The 17,279-nt window shown below is 42.1% G+C and overlaps 1 protein-coding gene across 1 annotated transcript; it reads right to left on the bottom strand.

The window, feature by feature from the left end:
* Positions 1-924: 924 nt before the first annotated feature.
* ZP2 (zona pellucida glycoprotein 2) lies at positions 925-12,091 on the bottom strand (the record flags this gene model as incomplete). The annotated part of the gene is made up of 18 exons (XM_081255160.1): positions 925-1,070; positions 1,937-2,020; positions 2,444-2,540; positions 2,617-2,752; positions 3,899-4,088; positions 4,247-4,371; positions 4,472-4,563; positions 4,644-4,831; positions 5,669-5,795; positions 6,511-6,692; positions 6,780-6,876; positions 7,636-7,800; positions 7,953-7,994; positions 8,754-8,906; positions 10,415-10,509; positions 10,915-10,998; positions 11,856-11,935; positions 12,030-12,091. The coding sequence occupies 18 exons, from the start codon at positions 12,089-12,091 to the stop codon at positions 925-927; spliced, it is 2,145 nt and encodes a 714-aa protein (XP_081111286.1).
* Positions 12,092-17,279: the final 5,188 nt, after the last annotated feature.

Genomic DNA, 17,279 nt, shown 5'->3' with positions numbered 1-17,279 from the left:
CACCATGTACAGAGATTTAGAAGCTTTACAACTTTTTTCATAGCAAAAGTCCTTGTTTAGATCCAGACTTTTTCTAGTTGAAGTATTCAAGTTAATGTCTATATTAGATATCTTGAATGTGGTCTTTTAGAGCTACAGTGTGAGTCAGACTAGTCATTTTGACATAATTACAGCCCAGTTAAGATGGGGCACCCTCAGGAAGAAGATGGAGCAGCCTCAGGAGGAGGTAATAACTGAGTGCTAGGTCGTGGGAAAGCAGCTCTCCAGGCTCAGCTAAGAGGCTCATGTCCAGCTGTGTAGTCTTAATGAGACCAGGAATGTTGTAATTGCACTTAATGAAGCTAGAATCTTTTATTATTCCTTTCCCTCCCCCAAAGGAGATTGCTGGCCTTTAATTGGAATGGGAGTACACGGGTAAATAAATCCCTTAAGTTCTCAGGGAAAGTTTTCTACTCACTGGAAAGACTAATTTGAATTAGGAAATATTACTTAAGTATGATACTAGATTACTTCCTTGGGAATACCTGGCTTCCCTTCCTCTGTAGAGAAGGGAAGTTATGCCAAGGATTAGGGGTGACTTCTTGCCCTCCTCATCTTGTATATATGAATGGAGGGGGTAAAAGACATTAAAGTCACCTAAATACACCCCTAGAGGTGGGCTGTCACCAAGCCCCATTAGTGATTGAATTCTCTGGCACTGCCAGTTTTGGGGATGGAGTTCAGAAAAAGCTGAGTGACAGGAAGCACTTAAGTCAGAAATATCCTTATTCATGTCCACGCAGAACAAGGCCTGCCCAGAGGATTGTGGAAAGGTACTATATTCTCTAAAGAAGAATGATTGCAAGAAACAGTCCTTGAATTCCATCTAAATTTAATAAGAAAGAAGCAAGAGGCTTATGTTGACCACTTTGTTTGAATATCCAATTAGTGACTTAGTATTATGGTTCTTTTCTTGTGCAGGTAGCTGATGAGGCTTAGAATTGCCACAATGCCTGCTAAGGCAACCACAACAGCCATAGTTTTAAAAGCAACATATCCAGCAGTCTCATGCCCTTTAGAGTCCACAGCGTCTGGAAAGGAAGCAGACATTCAAGTCTTAAGATCATTGAAACGAAGTGTAAGTTGAAGCTGAAGTTTTACACATTAAATCTCCCCAGAGAAGGAAGTGAAATTAAGCTTCAAAGAGCTCATTTGGGAAGCTTGCAACAGGGTATAGTCTTACCCCTCAAGCCAACCGCCTCCTCTCCCTACTCCACTCCCACAGCTGTTCCCACTTCCTACTTGCTTTCACTCAGATCAGATGGGCTGACACCTGGAAAGGACTTTACAGTCCCAGCTCATTGTTTAACATTCTGGCACTAACAGACATGATTAGTTCTCCCAAGTGTATGATTTCTTGCAGCTTATTAGCTAGGGATTTGAGAGCTTAATTTCAAGTTCTAGGCCTAAAATTAAGACTATCTGGGCTGAAGATATAAAATATTAACAGTAACATAATCCAGTAAAGACTTAAGTTTAATAGTAGCAAGCACATGTCTTCTGACCTATTAGTCGTATTTTTTTTTTTTTTAGAAACATAGTCTGAAGTTCTTGTATAGTAGGCCAAGATTTGAGGACCAAGATTTGAGGATTCTAATGTGGCATTAGTGACAAAACTGGAATCCTTTAGTTACTAACAGTGAGAGGTCTCTGTACAGATATAAGATGGCTAAAACAAGTAAAAAACATTACAGAACAGTAGGTAGAGTATATGATTCCACTTGTGTTAAATGGGGATTTTTGGAAGGGCACACAAGAGACTTAACAGAACCTATTGCTGGGAAGAGACTCCTTCTCTTCTTGTCTAATCAGGAGCATGTGTTATCTATGCACAGTTAAATTTGACATAAAACCAAGAACTTGAGTCCAAGAAGTACCCAAGGCTTTAAATCCATACCTCTGAGTGAAGAGCTGTCTGACAACAGGAGGATGGGACCTGGGAGACTCACTATCATTTTCTCTTCCTCAGTGGCTCCTGTGGCTGGAAACAGATAGTTTGACCTCTGGGATAATGAGTAGTGGTAAGAAGTGTGCTGAGGGATTACCTAGAGCAGCTCCCCATGGAGCCCCTGCTCTAGGTGGTTTTGCCTGCCTTCACAGGAGAGGGCATACAGTTTACTGTAAAAGCAGGATGAACTATCAAAGAATATCGGAAGACAAAGTTCTGAGTCTACCTAGACTCAGGAAGAGCAACTCAGGAAGAGTAACTTTGAAGTCTACAGAACATCGGGCTACAGCTCATGTGCAAAAAAAAACTTGTCCATAGGACTGATGGAGAACCTGTCTATCTCAGACTCAGGTTTGTGCTCTTGGGACTAGGTGAAGAGCAAGGGCACTCACTCTTAAATTCTGAAACGTTGAGGCTTGCTGTAAACTCACATTAATGAGGACTTGAAATTTTTACCTCGCCTGCTTCTGGATGACACAAGGCAAGTCACAGAACACAGAGGGAAGTCAGGAGAGAGCTGATTGCAGATTAAGGCACTGCAGTGGAAGTAGACCTGGAGATGGAACAAGAGTTGAATAAAACTGATGTCTCACATTCGACCTGTCCCAGGTGACTTGTTAATCACTTACCAAGTGAGAGAACCCTTGAGCCTCTGACACAAAGGCAAAGGTCTTCACATCAAACCTCTGGTAGTGATTAGGGTAGGTCACAGAGGAGCCAACTGGGTGGAAGGTGGTTCTGTGGTTGTCCAGGTTGTATTCACAGCTGGAAGGTACATTTCAGGAAGGGACATCAGCTGAATTCACCCCAGAGTCTAACTCAGCATTTGCTCAAATGCAGTCACACGTAACACCTTCTACCTGTACCTTTTTTTTTTAATGTACCTCTGATTTGGCCTATCCAACAATATTCATGAAGTTATAAGTTGTTCATGCTAGTTTTTCTTCTACTATGTGTTAATACAATTTCAGTACCAATTTGTTTGCCAGCTAAATTCATCAAGAATTATGTAACTCTTCAGATGACACTGGCTTAATTCTTATTAGTCTGAGTATCTTTTTTGTCCCAGGCAGTTAGTATATGTTGCTGAAAAAACAAGGTGGAGAACTCCTGCCATTTTATATCTTAGATGCTAGCAGAGTATAGTAGCTATAAATTAGTATGTTAGGTAGCATGTAAGTACTAACGAAGAGTTAGACCAGGGTAAGGGTGCAGGAGGGTCAGGGTAGGCTTCAAGGAGAAGTGGACACTCGAGCAAGCTTTTAATGGGGTGAAGGAATGAGCTGCATGAATGTGCTGGCCACCATGATCGTGAAGCAGGAGTGCACCTGGCGGATACAAGCTTAACAGATTACAACAGATTCAAAGAAAGATAAGGTGCAGTTCTATCTAGGTGCCAGCAGAGCCAAGAAGACAAACACCAACATACAAGTGGGTAGTCACAACTTCAGAGCATTGTGATATTCAGATCTAGAGTCAGAAGGGCATTCATGTTCTACCATTTACCAGATATTACTTTGGGCTAGTTATTTAAGTAGCAAGCTTGGGTTTCTTTATGAAGTGAGGTGGCTTGTGTCTCTCATAGAGTGATGAGATTCAAATAATGCATCTGGAGTACAGAGCACCATGTTTGGCATATGGTAGGTATTCAATAAATGAATAGGAACTAGAAACCTCTTCCCTCCAGATACTGGCATATTAAAGCCAGATTTCCTTGGGAAGGATCTTATACTTTTAGATTCAAGGGTAATAGGAAAGCATGAGTCACCTTATTAGACCAAGGACTGGTTGCTAAGAAACAAGAACAAAAATCAGGGCCTTTGATATAGTGCTCCTCTCAAGCCCAAGAGCATTTCATTCTGTTCACTGGCAGTTTGATTAGCTGGGCTACCTTATATGGAGAATACATACCCATCCACGACAATATTCCACTGAGGGAGAGAGGCTGGATCCATGGTGGATGTTGCCCAGCAGTCATCTAAGACCAGCTTGATGTTGGGGTCAGTCCTGTTTATGACTCTCACTTCTAGGTAAATTGGTTGGCGGAGGTATCTCACCACAGGGTACTCCTTGTCCCCATATGGTTGCAGGTAGGAGTTATCTGAAATGGAGGAGAAGCCCCTCTGGTACTCAAGTAGTTGATGGTCACAACAGAAGCTTAAGCATCGCTACTACTCTAATCTGGTGGCATCAAAGTTCATTTTAGGGAAGAGTTCCCTGAAAGTATTTAAGCAGATTTTTTAGGTTATAACGTCTCACCTGGGTAGGTTTGCAGGGTCAAGGCAAGTGGACCCGGCTTCACTGAGGCCATTGGAGGAGGAAGGCTTTCAACACTGGTATTTATTAGCATGTTACTGCTGCTGTAATAGCACCTCACCGTCATTCTGTAAGAGTGGGTGGGTGGAGTTGTTAAGAATTTTAGATTAAAAAACTGCTTGAGTTTAAGCTGGGGCTTAAAAAGTCAAGTAGCAATTGCGTTCACACCTGAACTCACTATCTCTGGAAACTGTGCTTGGAGGAAGATCTGCCCAGAAAGCATGGATTTCATTTTCATAGATGACTTTGTCATTCTTGAACTTAGAGTAAGGTTAGAGAAAGTGGTTAATTAGTTATCTCAAAAGTAAGTCTTAACCTCTTGCTGTGGGCCAGTACTAACCTTATGTCTTGTTCCACATCCATTCAAGGGTATGTGAAACCGCACCAGCCCCTGAGATGGAGCTTTAAAGATTGGCCGGCAGGATGAGTCTCCCACCCTGAGGGTATCCAAGTTGAGAGCTGGTTTTGTCTGATGGCTGTAGACCTCAACGTCCATAAACCCATCCTGAGTACATAGCTCCCCTGAAACTAGATAGTGGTGAGAGTTAAAAAAAAAAAAAAATCTGTCTGCCATGTGACTATTGTCATCTACTAATTTGAAGTGTGATGGAAGTTTGAATTTTTATCAGGAGGCAACAGAATTTGTCTTAAGTCTCTGTTTGGGAAAATACCTTGATAAGCAGCTTGAGTTACAAGGGGAGACCCTTAAGGTGCCAAGACAAGAGTGAGGCTGCTCTGTATGAGCAGAAGGACTTTTCATCCAAAGGAAGAGGCAACAGGAGACATGGGAAGAAGCACCAGGTGAGGTAAGAGACCCATGATAAAAACCTGATGAGGCTTAAAGTGCAGTGCCTTGTGACATAATGTCCCTTCTTTCAAGGTTCACAAATCTTGGTGGTTTAAGGGGAAGTTGAAGAAGCAACTAACTTTTCCTATTTGGCTTGACCCGATACAGGTCAGCAAATAATAGGAGCAAAGAGGCAGAAGCAATACTACACAAGAGGAAATACCTACTTCCATATTCTTTGAGGAATTTTCAGGAGTTTGGGGAAATACTTGTAGTCCCTGTAGTTTCAGGTTTGAAGCAATCTTATTTAGATGGTAGGCTTAGGCTCCTAACATGAAGTATATCCAGGTTACTTAAAAACAGGAAACAGTTGTGAAACCTACCTGTATGTGTATTTTAGAAGTGTTATCTTTCTTAGATCCCTATCACAGCAGCTTAGACTGACATTTCTGGTCTAACCAGCCTTTCATTTCCTCAAAGTATAAGCAATGCAGAGTCTGAACTTCTATACACTTTCCCACATGAAAGAGCTAAAAGAGAAAGAATGTAGGAAACCGTTTAAGAAAAATGGTCTTTACCGATAGAAACTGTTGACTCACAGAGACACTCCGGATAAATCACCATGGATACCATCTCCAGTTGAATGTAAAAGGTCAGCTTGAGTGACGGTAAGTAGAACTGATAGGGTAGGCATTCTTCAGAGAACTGAAATGAAAGAATGTCCGTTAGCAGCCACAGCCTGTTGGGACCCAGAGCAGTCAAAGGAAGTAGGAAGGAAGTACACTGAAACCTTCAAGGCACGCTCCAGACTTATTATGGTTTCCCTTTAAGCCAGAACAAGAGACCCTATCACTTCTCCAGATCAGGATCCTTGCCTAGGAAGGAAATTTCTTTAAACTCATGCCCTCAAGTACCCAGTATTGTATGCTCTTTGTACTAGACACTGGAATTTGATCTGTTAATTCAACCTCTAAAGAGCTGCCAATCCAGGAGTTATAAAATGTTATTGCAAAGTACACACCAACATAAAATTATTCTTTGGTGACCCTGGCAATTGCCTTAGTCAAGACTGGCCTCAGGGAGGACAGCTGGGGATACTTGTTTGGCTCAAGCTATCCTGTTTTAATAGGGCATGAGAGGTTCATCATTAGAAGCTTGATAGCAGTTTGTACTATTCAGTGAACTAAGAAACTTAGGAAAACTTCCATTGCAGTTAAAGAGGCTTGGTGTTTGAGAGTAAATTTCAGTTACTTGAGAATTCACTTATGCAAGGTGTTCAAATGAGGCCTTCCAAATTTTGAATTTTTTTACACCGGCAATTAGAATTTATGGACAAGTCAGCAGCTGTATCAGGGTAGCCTAAAAGGCTGTGCTTCAAGTCAGGCTTCCATAAAGCTCAGTGATTGACAATGGAACGTACTTTTGTTTTGAGGAGAGTTTTGCTGAAATGCAACCTCAAGCCATTTGTTGTTTCCATATCAACCCCACTGTTGTGCAGCTGGCTCACAGCAATGTTCCTATTTTCAAAGCTCACGGATTTTAACTTCCCAGGAAACTCTGGTATGGTGAGAGTCATGTGTGTGGTGTTACAAGTCACAGGATCTGGAAGGAATAACAGAAGGATCGGTTTTGATTAAAAGCCCCTAGACCAGTGTCTTCCACAACTGGAGTCCCTTCCTAGGCACTTACCTGACACACAAATGAGTCGTGATGATAAGGCGATCGTCTGCCCAGGAGATACATGCGTAAGCTTCAGAGGCACCATGTAGAGGCGGCTGTTACCTTGCTGAGGAGAGGCATTTTCAAAGACATTGGTTTACCTGAATTACTTGAATTTCTAACCAGTGCTGGAATAGTCAGGGCAAACATACTCAACTATTGGGCACTGTCTTGGCCCAAGTAGAGTTCAGGCATTTTGTCCCAACTGTTCTGCAGGTGCTCTAGTTTTAAAATCTTGTACTTCATAACATCTGGCAAAGTAGTGTCTACTGATATGACCTGTAGCTGATCATTTCTAAGCAGATATGAGCTCTTGTTTTATGACTATCTTATGGTATCAGCATTCAGAGAGAATGTTTATAAGATTCAGCATATACTCAGTGTATAACAGGACTGTTAACATGGCTGACATAGGTGCCAAGACCTGTTCTAAGTATTTTGGCACATTAACTGATTTAATGTAGTGTCATGATTGTTGGTCCCCAAAGTGCCGGTACCTACTGTAAACACAATACAGGGCAATGATAAAACAGAACACCTTAATTCGTAAAAGAATTTAGTAGTACCCTAGCTCCATATTATATAGTTAATTTAGATCTATAGAGGAAGAGGGAGAACAGATTGAAGTAAGGACCATATCTATTTTGTTCACCATTGTATCTCACCATTTTATCTTTAGTACTTAGTACAGTGCTTGGCACGCAGTAAGCATTAAGATACCTGTTGAATGAGTTGTATTCTCAATTGAGGACATGGTTGAGATCATGCTTGGATTTAGAAGTATTGTTTTGTGCCTGGATTGTGGTACAAAAAGATTCACACCTACCGAGTAGTGAGTCACTCCAGTGGCATGGAATGACACTTGGACGTTTATCTTCTGGTTGTCAATCAGGAGATTATATCCTTGTGTCATAGCCTCCTGAAGGGTCAGAGTTTGGGCTCTTTCACCATCACCAACTGCAAAGGTCCATCCCATCTGAGGTTTGGGATCCTAAAGTCAAAAGTTTCATTTAGAGGGCTGGTGCTCACCTTAACCCCAAGACTATTTTCTATTTAATATTTTAACCAGGATTGAAGTTATGTCACCTTTAATATAGAATTAAAGGTTACTTAGGCTTGTAATTTAAAAAATAACTTTCATACCGCACTTTCATCAGCCATGCCAGGAAAAAAGTGAAAGGTAAACTGGAAGAAAAAAAAGATGATGTGAGGCTTTGATTTGGAGATTTCTGAAATCATGTTACCTGAGAGTATGTGGAAAACACCCAGAGCAACTGCTGTGTGATTCTTACACCACCACGCCTAGTTGTGGGATGTAGTAGAAGCACAGGCAGTCATGAATCCTAGCAATGCCCTTAGACTATCATTTCCTCTTTGAGCTTTTGATACCAAAAGGCAATTGGAAGATCTAAGCTCCCTTCCAGTTGTAAGCTGAGACGCTAAGTCCTTAAATGTACAGCTTTTTACTATGTGCATAGAAATCAAATACTCTGTCAAGCCATGCAGTTCCATCACTGTTAATAAAGTATGATTGTTTTTGTCCACTGTTGATGTTAGCTGTTAGACTATAAAGTCCACGAGTATGTGATTGGTCTGTTTTGCTCATTCGCTATATCCTAGTATCTGGCGTAGGGCCTGGCACATGATAAGTATCCAGTTTGTCAAGCTACCAACTGAATCCTTTTTACTGCTAGACATGATGTGCTGAGTGCTGTATTTGCCTTCTCAGTCAATTCTTAAAGCCATCCTATGAGGTATTGTTGTCCCCCACTTCAGACTTAGAAACAAAGTCTCAGTGTGGTTAAGAAATCAATCCAACGCTACACAGCAAGTCAGTAGTAAAATACAGATTGCAATCCTGATCTTGTTCTGAAGCCCAGCTCTGTCTAGACCACATTTCCCCCGCAGTAGCTGGGTGAGAAGCAGTCAGCCTGCTTCACTCACAGACATGAAATCCTTCAAGCAGACTGTGGATCCCAAATGCTGCTCATGGCTTTCTGCTTGCATAACTGGACAGCTGATGTCATACATGAAAGCCTCTTGTCTTAAACCAGCATTGCCGTCCAGGAGTTTGATGGTCATCTGATGTTGGCCAAGCTGTATGAAAATGCCATAGTAAGGACAGTGCTAGTACCTCAGTGAGAAAGGGGATTCCAGAATACCATCTGACCCAGCTGATTGGTAAAACCCTTAACGTTGGCAAAACCCTTAAGTTATCAGTACCACGGGTTCTAGAAGGTCCCTCATTCCTGTACCAGGAGATTCTATAGCCTCTTTAGATATCCCAGGAAAGACTCATACATTGGCAGAGAATAGTTCCTTGAGTTTCAAGGCTCAGAGTCCAGTTTTTATTTTCTTTTTACATTCACCCTATATCTGAGTATCAAGGTCCTGTTTGGTTTGGGGCCTGTACCAAGAGATTCAAATACACTTATTGAGCACCTATGTAGCAGCCATTGTGCTGGGTGCTGGACGGAGCCATCTTTGCCATTTCCCCTGGCCCAAGGAACTCACAGTGTAAAGCAGGAGTCAGCCAACAATTTTCTGTTAAGTGTTAGTAAATATATAGACTTTGTAGGCCACATACGAGTGCTAACATGTTTTAAAAACAGAAAACATTCTTAGCTTGAGGACCATCACACACACAGATCATGGGCTGGATGTGGCCACCCACAGGTGATACTCTGTAGGTCTCTGGTCTAAAGGAATGCAACCCTAAGCTCCCTGAAGTTGGGAAAGGCCATTTCAGAAGGGAAAGTTTTAATTACTGGAGATCTTCACTATAGAATCAGATGAAGCAGACTGTTAAACTTGCAGACTTCTAGAATGCACCCCAGACCTATTAAGTCATCAACTAAATGAAATAATTCTGTACTTTCCAAGTTCCCTAAGTGATTGTTTGCACACTAAAACTTGGAAACGACTTAGGTTGCTTTTACTGCTCCTAATAACCCTGATTGGGCAGTACTATTGCTTAACAGTAGAAAATCCTATTGTTCAGCTTCTGCTGGCCTTCCAACACGTTTTTACAGCCTAGAGGTACCAGCACTCTATTTGCCAGCCCCAAAATAGCCTCCCCTTTTCCATGGGGGTTACAGATCAAAATAGCTCACGTTTGATCATTTGTTGTGTCTAGATGCTATGCCAAGTCCTTCATCTGTATTATGTCATTAATCTTTAGACACCTTATGGAGAGATATCATAATCCATTTTCCAATGGGCAAGTAGAGGCTTAGAAAGGTTAGCTAACTTACCCCAAATCACATCTAGATAGTGGCAGAGCCAGAAATCAAGCCCAAATCCTCAACTCCAGGGTCTCTTAACCTCAGCGTTGGCATTTGGGTTCTAACATGTCTGTTACTGAGGGCTCCTCTGGGCAATGGAGGCTATTTAGCAGTATCCTTGGCTTGTACCCACTAGAGGGCCAGTAGCGGCCCTTTCCCGCCCCACCCCTCAACCACCTGTGATAACCAGAACTGTCTCCAGACATTGCAGGATGTTCTCTGGGACAAAAGAAATCACCCTGACTGAGAACTACTGCTCTACCCCAAAGCCTTAACTCCTAAGTTGCTGCTTCCCAAATCACTCCTCAAACAATTACTTACTACTCTTTTGGTACAGGTTTCATATGGGGCCTTCAGGGTGAGCTTTTCTGGGTCCAGAACATAAGTGCAGTTCGGCATTTCAAGACCAAGGGGATCTACAGAAGCAAGAGCAATTTAGACAGGAGATGGCCAAGAAGTACATTTCAGTGACATTGAGTCGACCAGAGGTACATAGCCAAGACTGCCAATCCATTTCTAAGGTACTTCAATCACTTCACTTTTTACTTTCCCACCTGAGTGGTATAACCCAAACTCTGGGAAATGCTGTGATTTGAAGATAGATGTTTCCTAGGGGATTCTGAAATAAGACAGATTTCCAAAGAAAGACAGGGTCTTCCACTCTTGGAGGTATCATGCAATTCAGGGCCCCTGTGTCATCATGGGTTTTGGGTGCCAGTTGCTCCAGGGTTTGTGTGCTCCGCTCACCAGAAAATGGAGATGGCCTTGAGCCAAGGGCTTCTATTAAGTAAGACTAAGATGAGATAATACACATTACTTACCCACCACAGATGCGTGCTGTATCTTGTTGGCAAGAATGCTTTGAAACTCCACTATCATTCTATTTTCATAGCAAGTGACAGTACCTGAAGAGCAAAGGAAACACATGGGGCATCTTTGAACACAAGAGGCATGATTCCTACAGAAGTGTATTGAGGGAACTCTCCTCTCCAACAGACAACAGGGAAGATGCCAGTTGGGAGAGGCAAAGCTTGCCTACCACCCTGAAGTACCATCAGGAACTTACAGATTGGTGGGAAAGATATAACTACAATGCAAGATACCAAGAACTTAAGGAAGGTATCAATTAGGTGCCTAGGGCTTTCTGAAGTACTCCAGGATAAGCCTGGATTCGGGTTAACACGCATGCATGCAGGAACCAGGCTGGAACCCTGATGGAGATGGGGATGGTAGGTCTGTGAAGAACTGGAGAAAAGTTTTGTCTAAGATTTTTCAACCTGAAGTTTAAAAAATGCCCTAAGTAAGCCCAAGGACACACTTTTTAAAGACTAACCAATCTGCCTATAACCTGACACTGTGCATCCTCTGGCTCAGATGAAAATTTTGAAAAACTCATTACAAGTGCAACAGCTCTGATTTTGTCTGTTATGTTGACACTCTCCTTAAGCATGAGCATGTGTTTGAAGACGACTGCTCCCAAAGATGGGGGCTTAGTGTGTGGTTTGCTACTCTTTGGATGCCGTAAAGCTTGAGGCAGTGAGGGAATAGAAGGTAGTACAGGTGTTTTTGCATAGTCCTCCATTTAGCTGGTAGAGCAAGCTCTAGGTAAGCAATGGAAAAACTGTAGTGACTTGATCAAGGTTATAAAGGGAATGAGTGGAGATTGTCTAACTTATGTTTGTGTTTCCTGGCCATCTAGGCACCCTAGGTGCAATCTGTTAGAGAGATGCTTAAGAGCACTTCCCTCACCCAAGAGACCTACCTGGGAAGGCAGGATCCACCAACTGATTAACACGTATTGAGTTCACCGAAGTCAAAAGAGCGAAGAATAGAGGAAATGACCTGTAGGTGCTGGAGGGCATGGGGGAGAGAGTTAAAGAGGGACAAACTTCAGCAGACAAGGCCATTATGTCCTCTCCCTTCTGCCCCCAGTTACCTCCAGTCTGCACTGAACCAGCTTGAGGGTCTCCCACTGTCTCCTCTCTGCCTGCACGCCATGACCGAAGACACCACCAAATCAGCCAGGCAGAGGGGTGTGCTGCTCTGTGCTTTTATAGCAGGAAGCAGGACACGATCCCGCCCTCTCCCCACTGGAGTCACCTGAATCTTCTCCAGCCCTCCCAGCTGAGAGGAGGGGATTTGGGAAGGGAGGGCCTTTCTGAAAGGCCTGAAATAAGCAGAGTTCTGCGCTTTCTGACACTTGCCTTGCTGTTACACCAGCTGCTCTGCGGACCAGCCATGAAACCAGAGTTCCTTGAAACTGGCTCCAGGTGAATGAATTGGTGCTTTTTTTCTGTAACACTGGGAAAAATTAGGATCTTTTGGACAAAATCTTTACAACTCAAATGCACAGTGAAAGAGTGTGGTGGGATTTTTTTGAGGAAAGAACATCTCTTATTCACACTATCTTTAAGTAAACCTTTCCTTTAAGTGACTCCTGGTCTCCTGGCTATTGTGGACACCATCCTGGCAATGTGCATGAAGAAGTACCTTTAAAAAAAAATGGATGAAGCATTATTTCCCCCAAGTATAGATTTTAAGCTTACTTCAAAAAGTGTCAACAATTACAGAAGGATATAGAGAAAAGGAAAAAGTCATCCAAATTTTACCACTGCTAATACTTAGGTATGTAACTCTATGGTCTTTTTCTACAAACACCACACACACTTAAAAGCAACCTGAGATTGAAGTATAAATTATGTTTGTAACCTGCTTTTACTACTTTATATGTCATGTACACTTTCCATCTCAAACATAAAGATCTCCATTACCAGTTTTAGGGTTGCATAGTATTCGATGTCTAGATAAATCAGTGTTTAACTGTTCCCTAATGATGGACATTAATATAGCTTCCTATTTTTCATCATTATAAACAATAATCTGATGGACATTCTTGTACATTTCCCTGGTTAACTCTCAGGATAAATTCCTGGAAGTAGAAATTCTGGGTCAAAGGGAATAGTGATCTAAATAAGAATGTCACTGTGTAGCAATTGGGAGTTTACAGGTGGGGAAACTGAGGAAAAGCAATTTGCCCAAGGTGGGTGTCAGGGCCAGGGCCAGACTGAGATACCTAGGTGTCTGCAGTCCATGTTCCCTAACAGGTGATAATGCTCAAATTCTGTGCAAGTAGTGTGGTGGCACTTGAAATATTTATTTATGTGTTTTTTTATGTCTTTATTTATGTCTTTATGATATAACTTGAGGAGTAACCTTCATTCCCTGTTATAGGTGTCTGAAATATTGTTGGTTAGAGTAGTGGTTTCCCCAACTTCCTTGATCAAAACGATCACATGGGGCTCTTGTTAACATCACAGATTCCTGGGGCCCACCCAAAATCTGCTGAATCAGGCTCTCTGGGGGAGGGGCCTGGGGTACTGTATGTTTAACAAGCCAGGTGAGTCTTATGATCAGGAAAATTTGGGAAATATCTGGAGGGAGGCAGGCAAGAAACTGAATGATTGCCAGTGATTAACTTCTTTATGGGAATCAGTTGATTATATACCAGTGGAATGGGGGAGAGGGAGCAAAATCCAGGATAAGCAGGATTTTGAGGATAGAGATGGTGAAAGGATTTAGATTCTGAGCAGAAGCATGATAGCAATAGTTACTCCTAAGCATATTTTCCAAAGAGTGGGACCTTTTCTACAACTGTGAAGGTAATTTGTTACCACGATGGTTAAGACTATGATAAGAAGACCATTGGCGAGATTAGAAGACCGTTCCAGCCATTAGAGGATGGAATGCAGGAGCAAGATTCAGAGAGACCTATTAAGAAGGTGGTCAGAGAGGTAATAGATTAATGTGTTGCTCCTCCTTCCCGGGCCCCACCCACAGGCTTGCTTCCCCCAATACAGTACGTTTTTTCCAGAGTGTGAGGTCTTGCCTAGGAAAAGGCAGCTCTGGTCAGAGCCCTAAACTGGGGGCTCTGGGAGACTAAGGGGCAGCACAAAGGCCCTGAGCAGGAGGCATGGAGAGAAGGAGGACCACTGTGAGAGTTGGTGAGGGTGGTGAGCGCACCAGAGATTAATTTCACTTGCCTTGCCTGACCCATCCAATGCTGTGCTTGGGACAGTCACTGAACAACTAGCTCCAGGCCCTTAAGAATCAATTCTGCATAAGGGCACAAGGATACAAATGTGTTCAGTATAGCCAGCTTTGAGAATGAAGAAGACATGGCTCTCTACAATAAGATGGTGTCTCATATCACTAGTTAGGAAAACTAAAACCTTTACAAAAATAATAGATCCTTAATATTTTACTAAATAAACAGTAGGATCTCTTTCAGTTGTATTTCTTTTTTCCACATTCTTTTCAATGAGACTTTTTAACTGTGTTTATAACTACAATGTGTTCCCTCTCCTGTGAATGCCCTGGTCTCTGCTTGAGGCCTCTTCTCACCTGTTGCTAATCACCAGGCATTTCTTGAAGAGAGTTTTAGGTTGTAATGCATAACAACAATGCAATATTTTTGCCTCCTTTGGGCAGGTGCCCTCCTTACTTTCTGAAATGCAGTTCTTTCAAACAATAGTTCATAATTCTTAATTTCCAATCCTGTTGCCTTACTTTCCACAACAATTGTAAAAGTATTAATTGAAGATGACCTAACTGTTATCATCAGGAGATGGTTAGATAAACTCTGGAATACTCTTCAGATACTAAAATAAATCTATGGATTCAACTGGATCTATAAATGCTGATATTAAAGACATCCACAATAAATTGGAGTATTAGAGCTGTATGATTAGTATGTTGTCACATTTTACTTAAAAAAAATTGAGAAACATGTGTATTTTCTATCCATTTATGTGTCTATGTGTGGGTATAGAAATGTGCGTTTGCATTTATATGCCGGGGAGCCAACACGTTACCTGAGGGAGAAGACAGTGCAGGCATCCAGGCCATCCACACCAATCCAGCTATGCTGGACATTCACAACTGTCATCTGTTCTGCTTTGTTTGTGCTTTTGCTGTACTGGTTATAAATATATGTGATGCATCATTCCCGGAATAGGAATAAGGAGATGGGAGACTCATACTTTTTTTTTTGACATCTTTATTGGAGTATAATTGCTCTACAATGGTGTGTTAGTTTCTGCTGTATAACAAAGTGAATCAGCTATAGGTATACATATATCCCCATATCCCCTCCCTCTTGCGTCTCCCTCCCTCCCTCCCTATCCCACCCCTCTAGTTGGTCACAAAGCACTGAGCTGATCTCCCTGTGCTATGTGGCTGCTTCCCACTAGCTACTTTACATTTGGTATCATCATACTTTTTTTTTAAACTTCATTCACTTCTGTATTGATTGAGTTATCTTGGTGATAAACAACCAATTAAAGTAATTTAAAAGTGATAACAGTAAACCTGATTTGTATATAAGTGATCTATAGAAGCTATAGAATGAAAGGCCGATGAATTCAAGCTTCATGGTATAAAGGTATATTGCCCAAGTGAGTAGATTTGGTTTATGAGGCTTTCAAAGTCCAACTCCCCAATATAAAATGAGGAAATTAAGCCTAAGAGGTTCTGTGACTTGCCCAAGGTCATACAGAAAGTTAGTAGCAGAGCTCCAGGGAGAAACCAGATCTTCTGATATCTACTCCCAGGCTCATTCTAATTCATTATGATTTTCTGTGTGTGTGTATGAGGGGGTGTTTTAAAACTCAATGCTTCTCTTGCAGTTCGCTTAGCTTTAAAAGTACAAGATGGCATTAATTAGAATTCAGCAGTATTAGATAAATAAGAAATACAGAATCTTCTATCAGGCTAACATAGCTTAAAATAGCTTTCAAATATGAAATATGAATTTAACTTGGAAAAATAAGATAGACTATGTTAATAAGAATGTTCTTGAGCATCATATAGTAGTTCCTTTAACTATACAATGTAACTATACAACGTTAATGTCATTTTCCGCCTTTGGACCTTTAGACAGATCAAAATTGAATGAGCCTTGTAACGGTGATGGACTCAGAAAGAAATAGGACAAGGGCATAAAAGGCTTCATTGATCTGTTAATGTAAAAATAGGGCAGCTTAGGGCTTCCCTGGTGGCGCAGTGGTTGAGAGTCCGCCTGCCGATTCAGGGAACACGGGTTCGTGTCCCGGTCCCGGTCTGGGAGGATCCCGTGTGCCGCAGAGCGGCTGAGCCCGTGAGCCATGGCCGCTGAGCCTGCGTGTCCGGCGCCTGTGCTCCGCAACGGGAGAGGCCACAACAGTGAGAGGCCCGCGTACTGCAAAAAAAAAAAAAAAAAAATAGGGCAGCTTAGGTAAATGAATGACAGAGAAGGCTCAGAAGTTCTAAATAAAAGCTCATTTACATACAAATATTAACACAGATTACTCTATGAGTAGTAGCTAGGGTAATGGTTACCATAGAAATAAAGAAAATGCAATACAGCATAGTCCTTTTAGTTGATAGAATATGAAATGTTAAAGTTCTTAAGGTGATATGGTAGATTAATTGTAAAGGTGCCAATCTTCCACCCCTCCCTGGACTCCCATCCTTAGCAGCATGGTTTGCAGTTAGCCTGGTCCTCCCCACCGCTGAATCTGACTGGCTTTGTAACTTGCTTTGGCCAACAGAATGTGGTGGAAGTGATGGTATGCCAGTTCTGCGACTCGGTCTCTTGAGGCCTGTACACATATGCACTGTCTCTTAGCATTCTGCATTCACTGTGACAACAAAGCCAGGGTATCCTGCCAGATGATAAACAGTCACAAGGAACAGAGACAGGTTATCTAGGCTGAGGCCATCCTAGAGCAACTAGTTCCCAGCCGACCTGCCAGTTGACTGCTGATGAATGAGCGAGACAAGCCGAGGTCAGCTGAGCACAGAGGAATTGACCAGTTGACTGTAGACTTGTGAGCTAAATCAATGCTTATTCTTTTAAGCCACTTAATTTTGGGTGTTTGTTAAGCAGCATGACTGTGGCAGTACTTGTCCATGACTATTATTTCAAATTCCTGTTTCAAAATGAGCCCAATTTTACATTATGAAACTGTGGGTATTCTCCGAGGGAGCATTTACCGAGCAACTATAAAACTGTGAAGTCTCAAAAGAAGCAACACACACATTTGTCCAAGTGCAGACAAAGACTGTCTTTAGGGCTTCCCTGGTGGTGCAGTGGTTGAGAGTCCGCCTGCCGATGCAGGGGACACGGGTTCGTGCCCTGGTCTGGGAA

The sequence above is a fragment of the Mesoplodon bidens genome (assembly GCF_964165515.1).
Source record: "Mesoplodon bidens genome assembly, chromosome: 15".
In the NCBI taxonomy this organism is placed as follows: domain Eukaryota; kingdom Metazoa; phylum Chordata; class Mammalia; order Artiodactyla; family Ziphiidae; genus Mesoplodon; species Mesoplodon bidens.
Note: the sequence above shows the minus strand (reverse complement) of the source record. Positions and strands in the feature narration are given on the sequence as shown.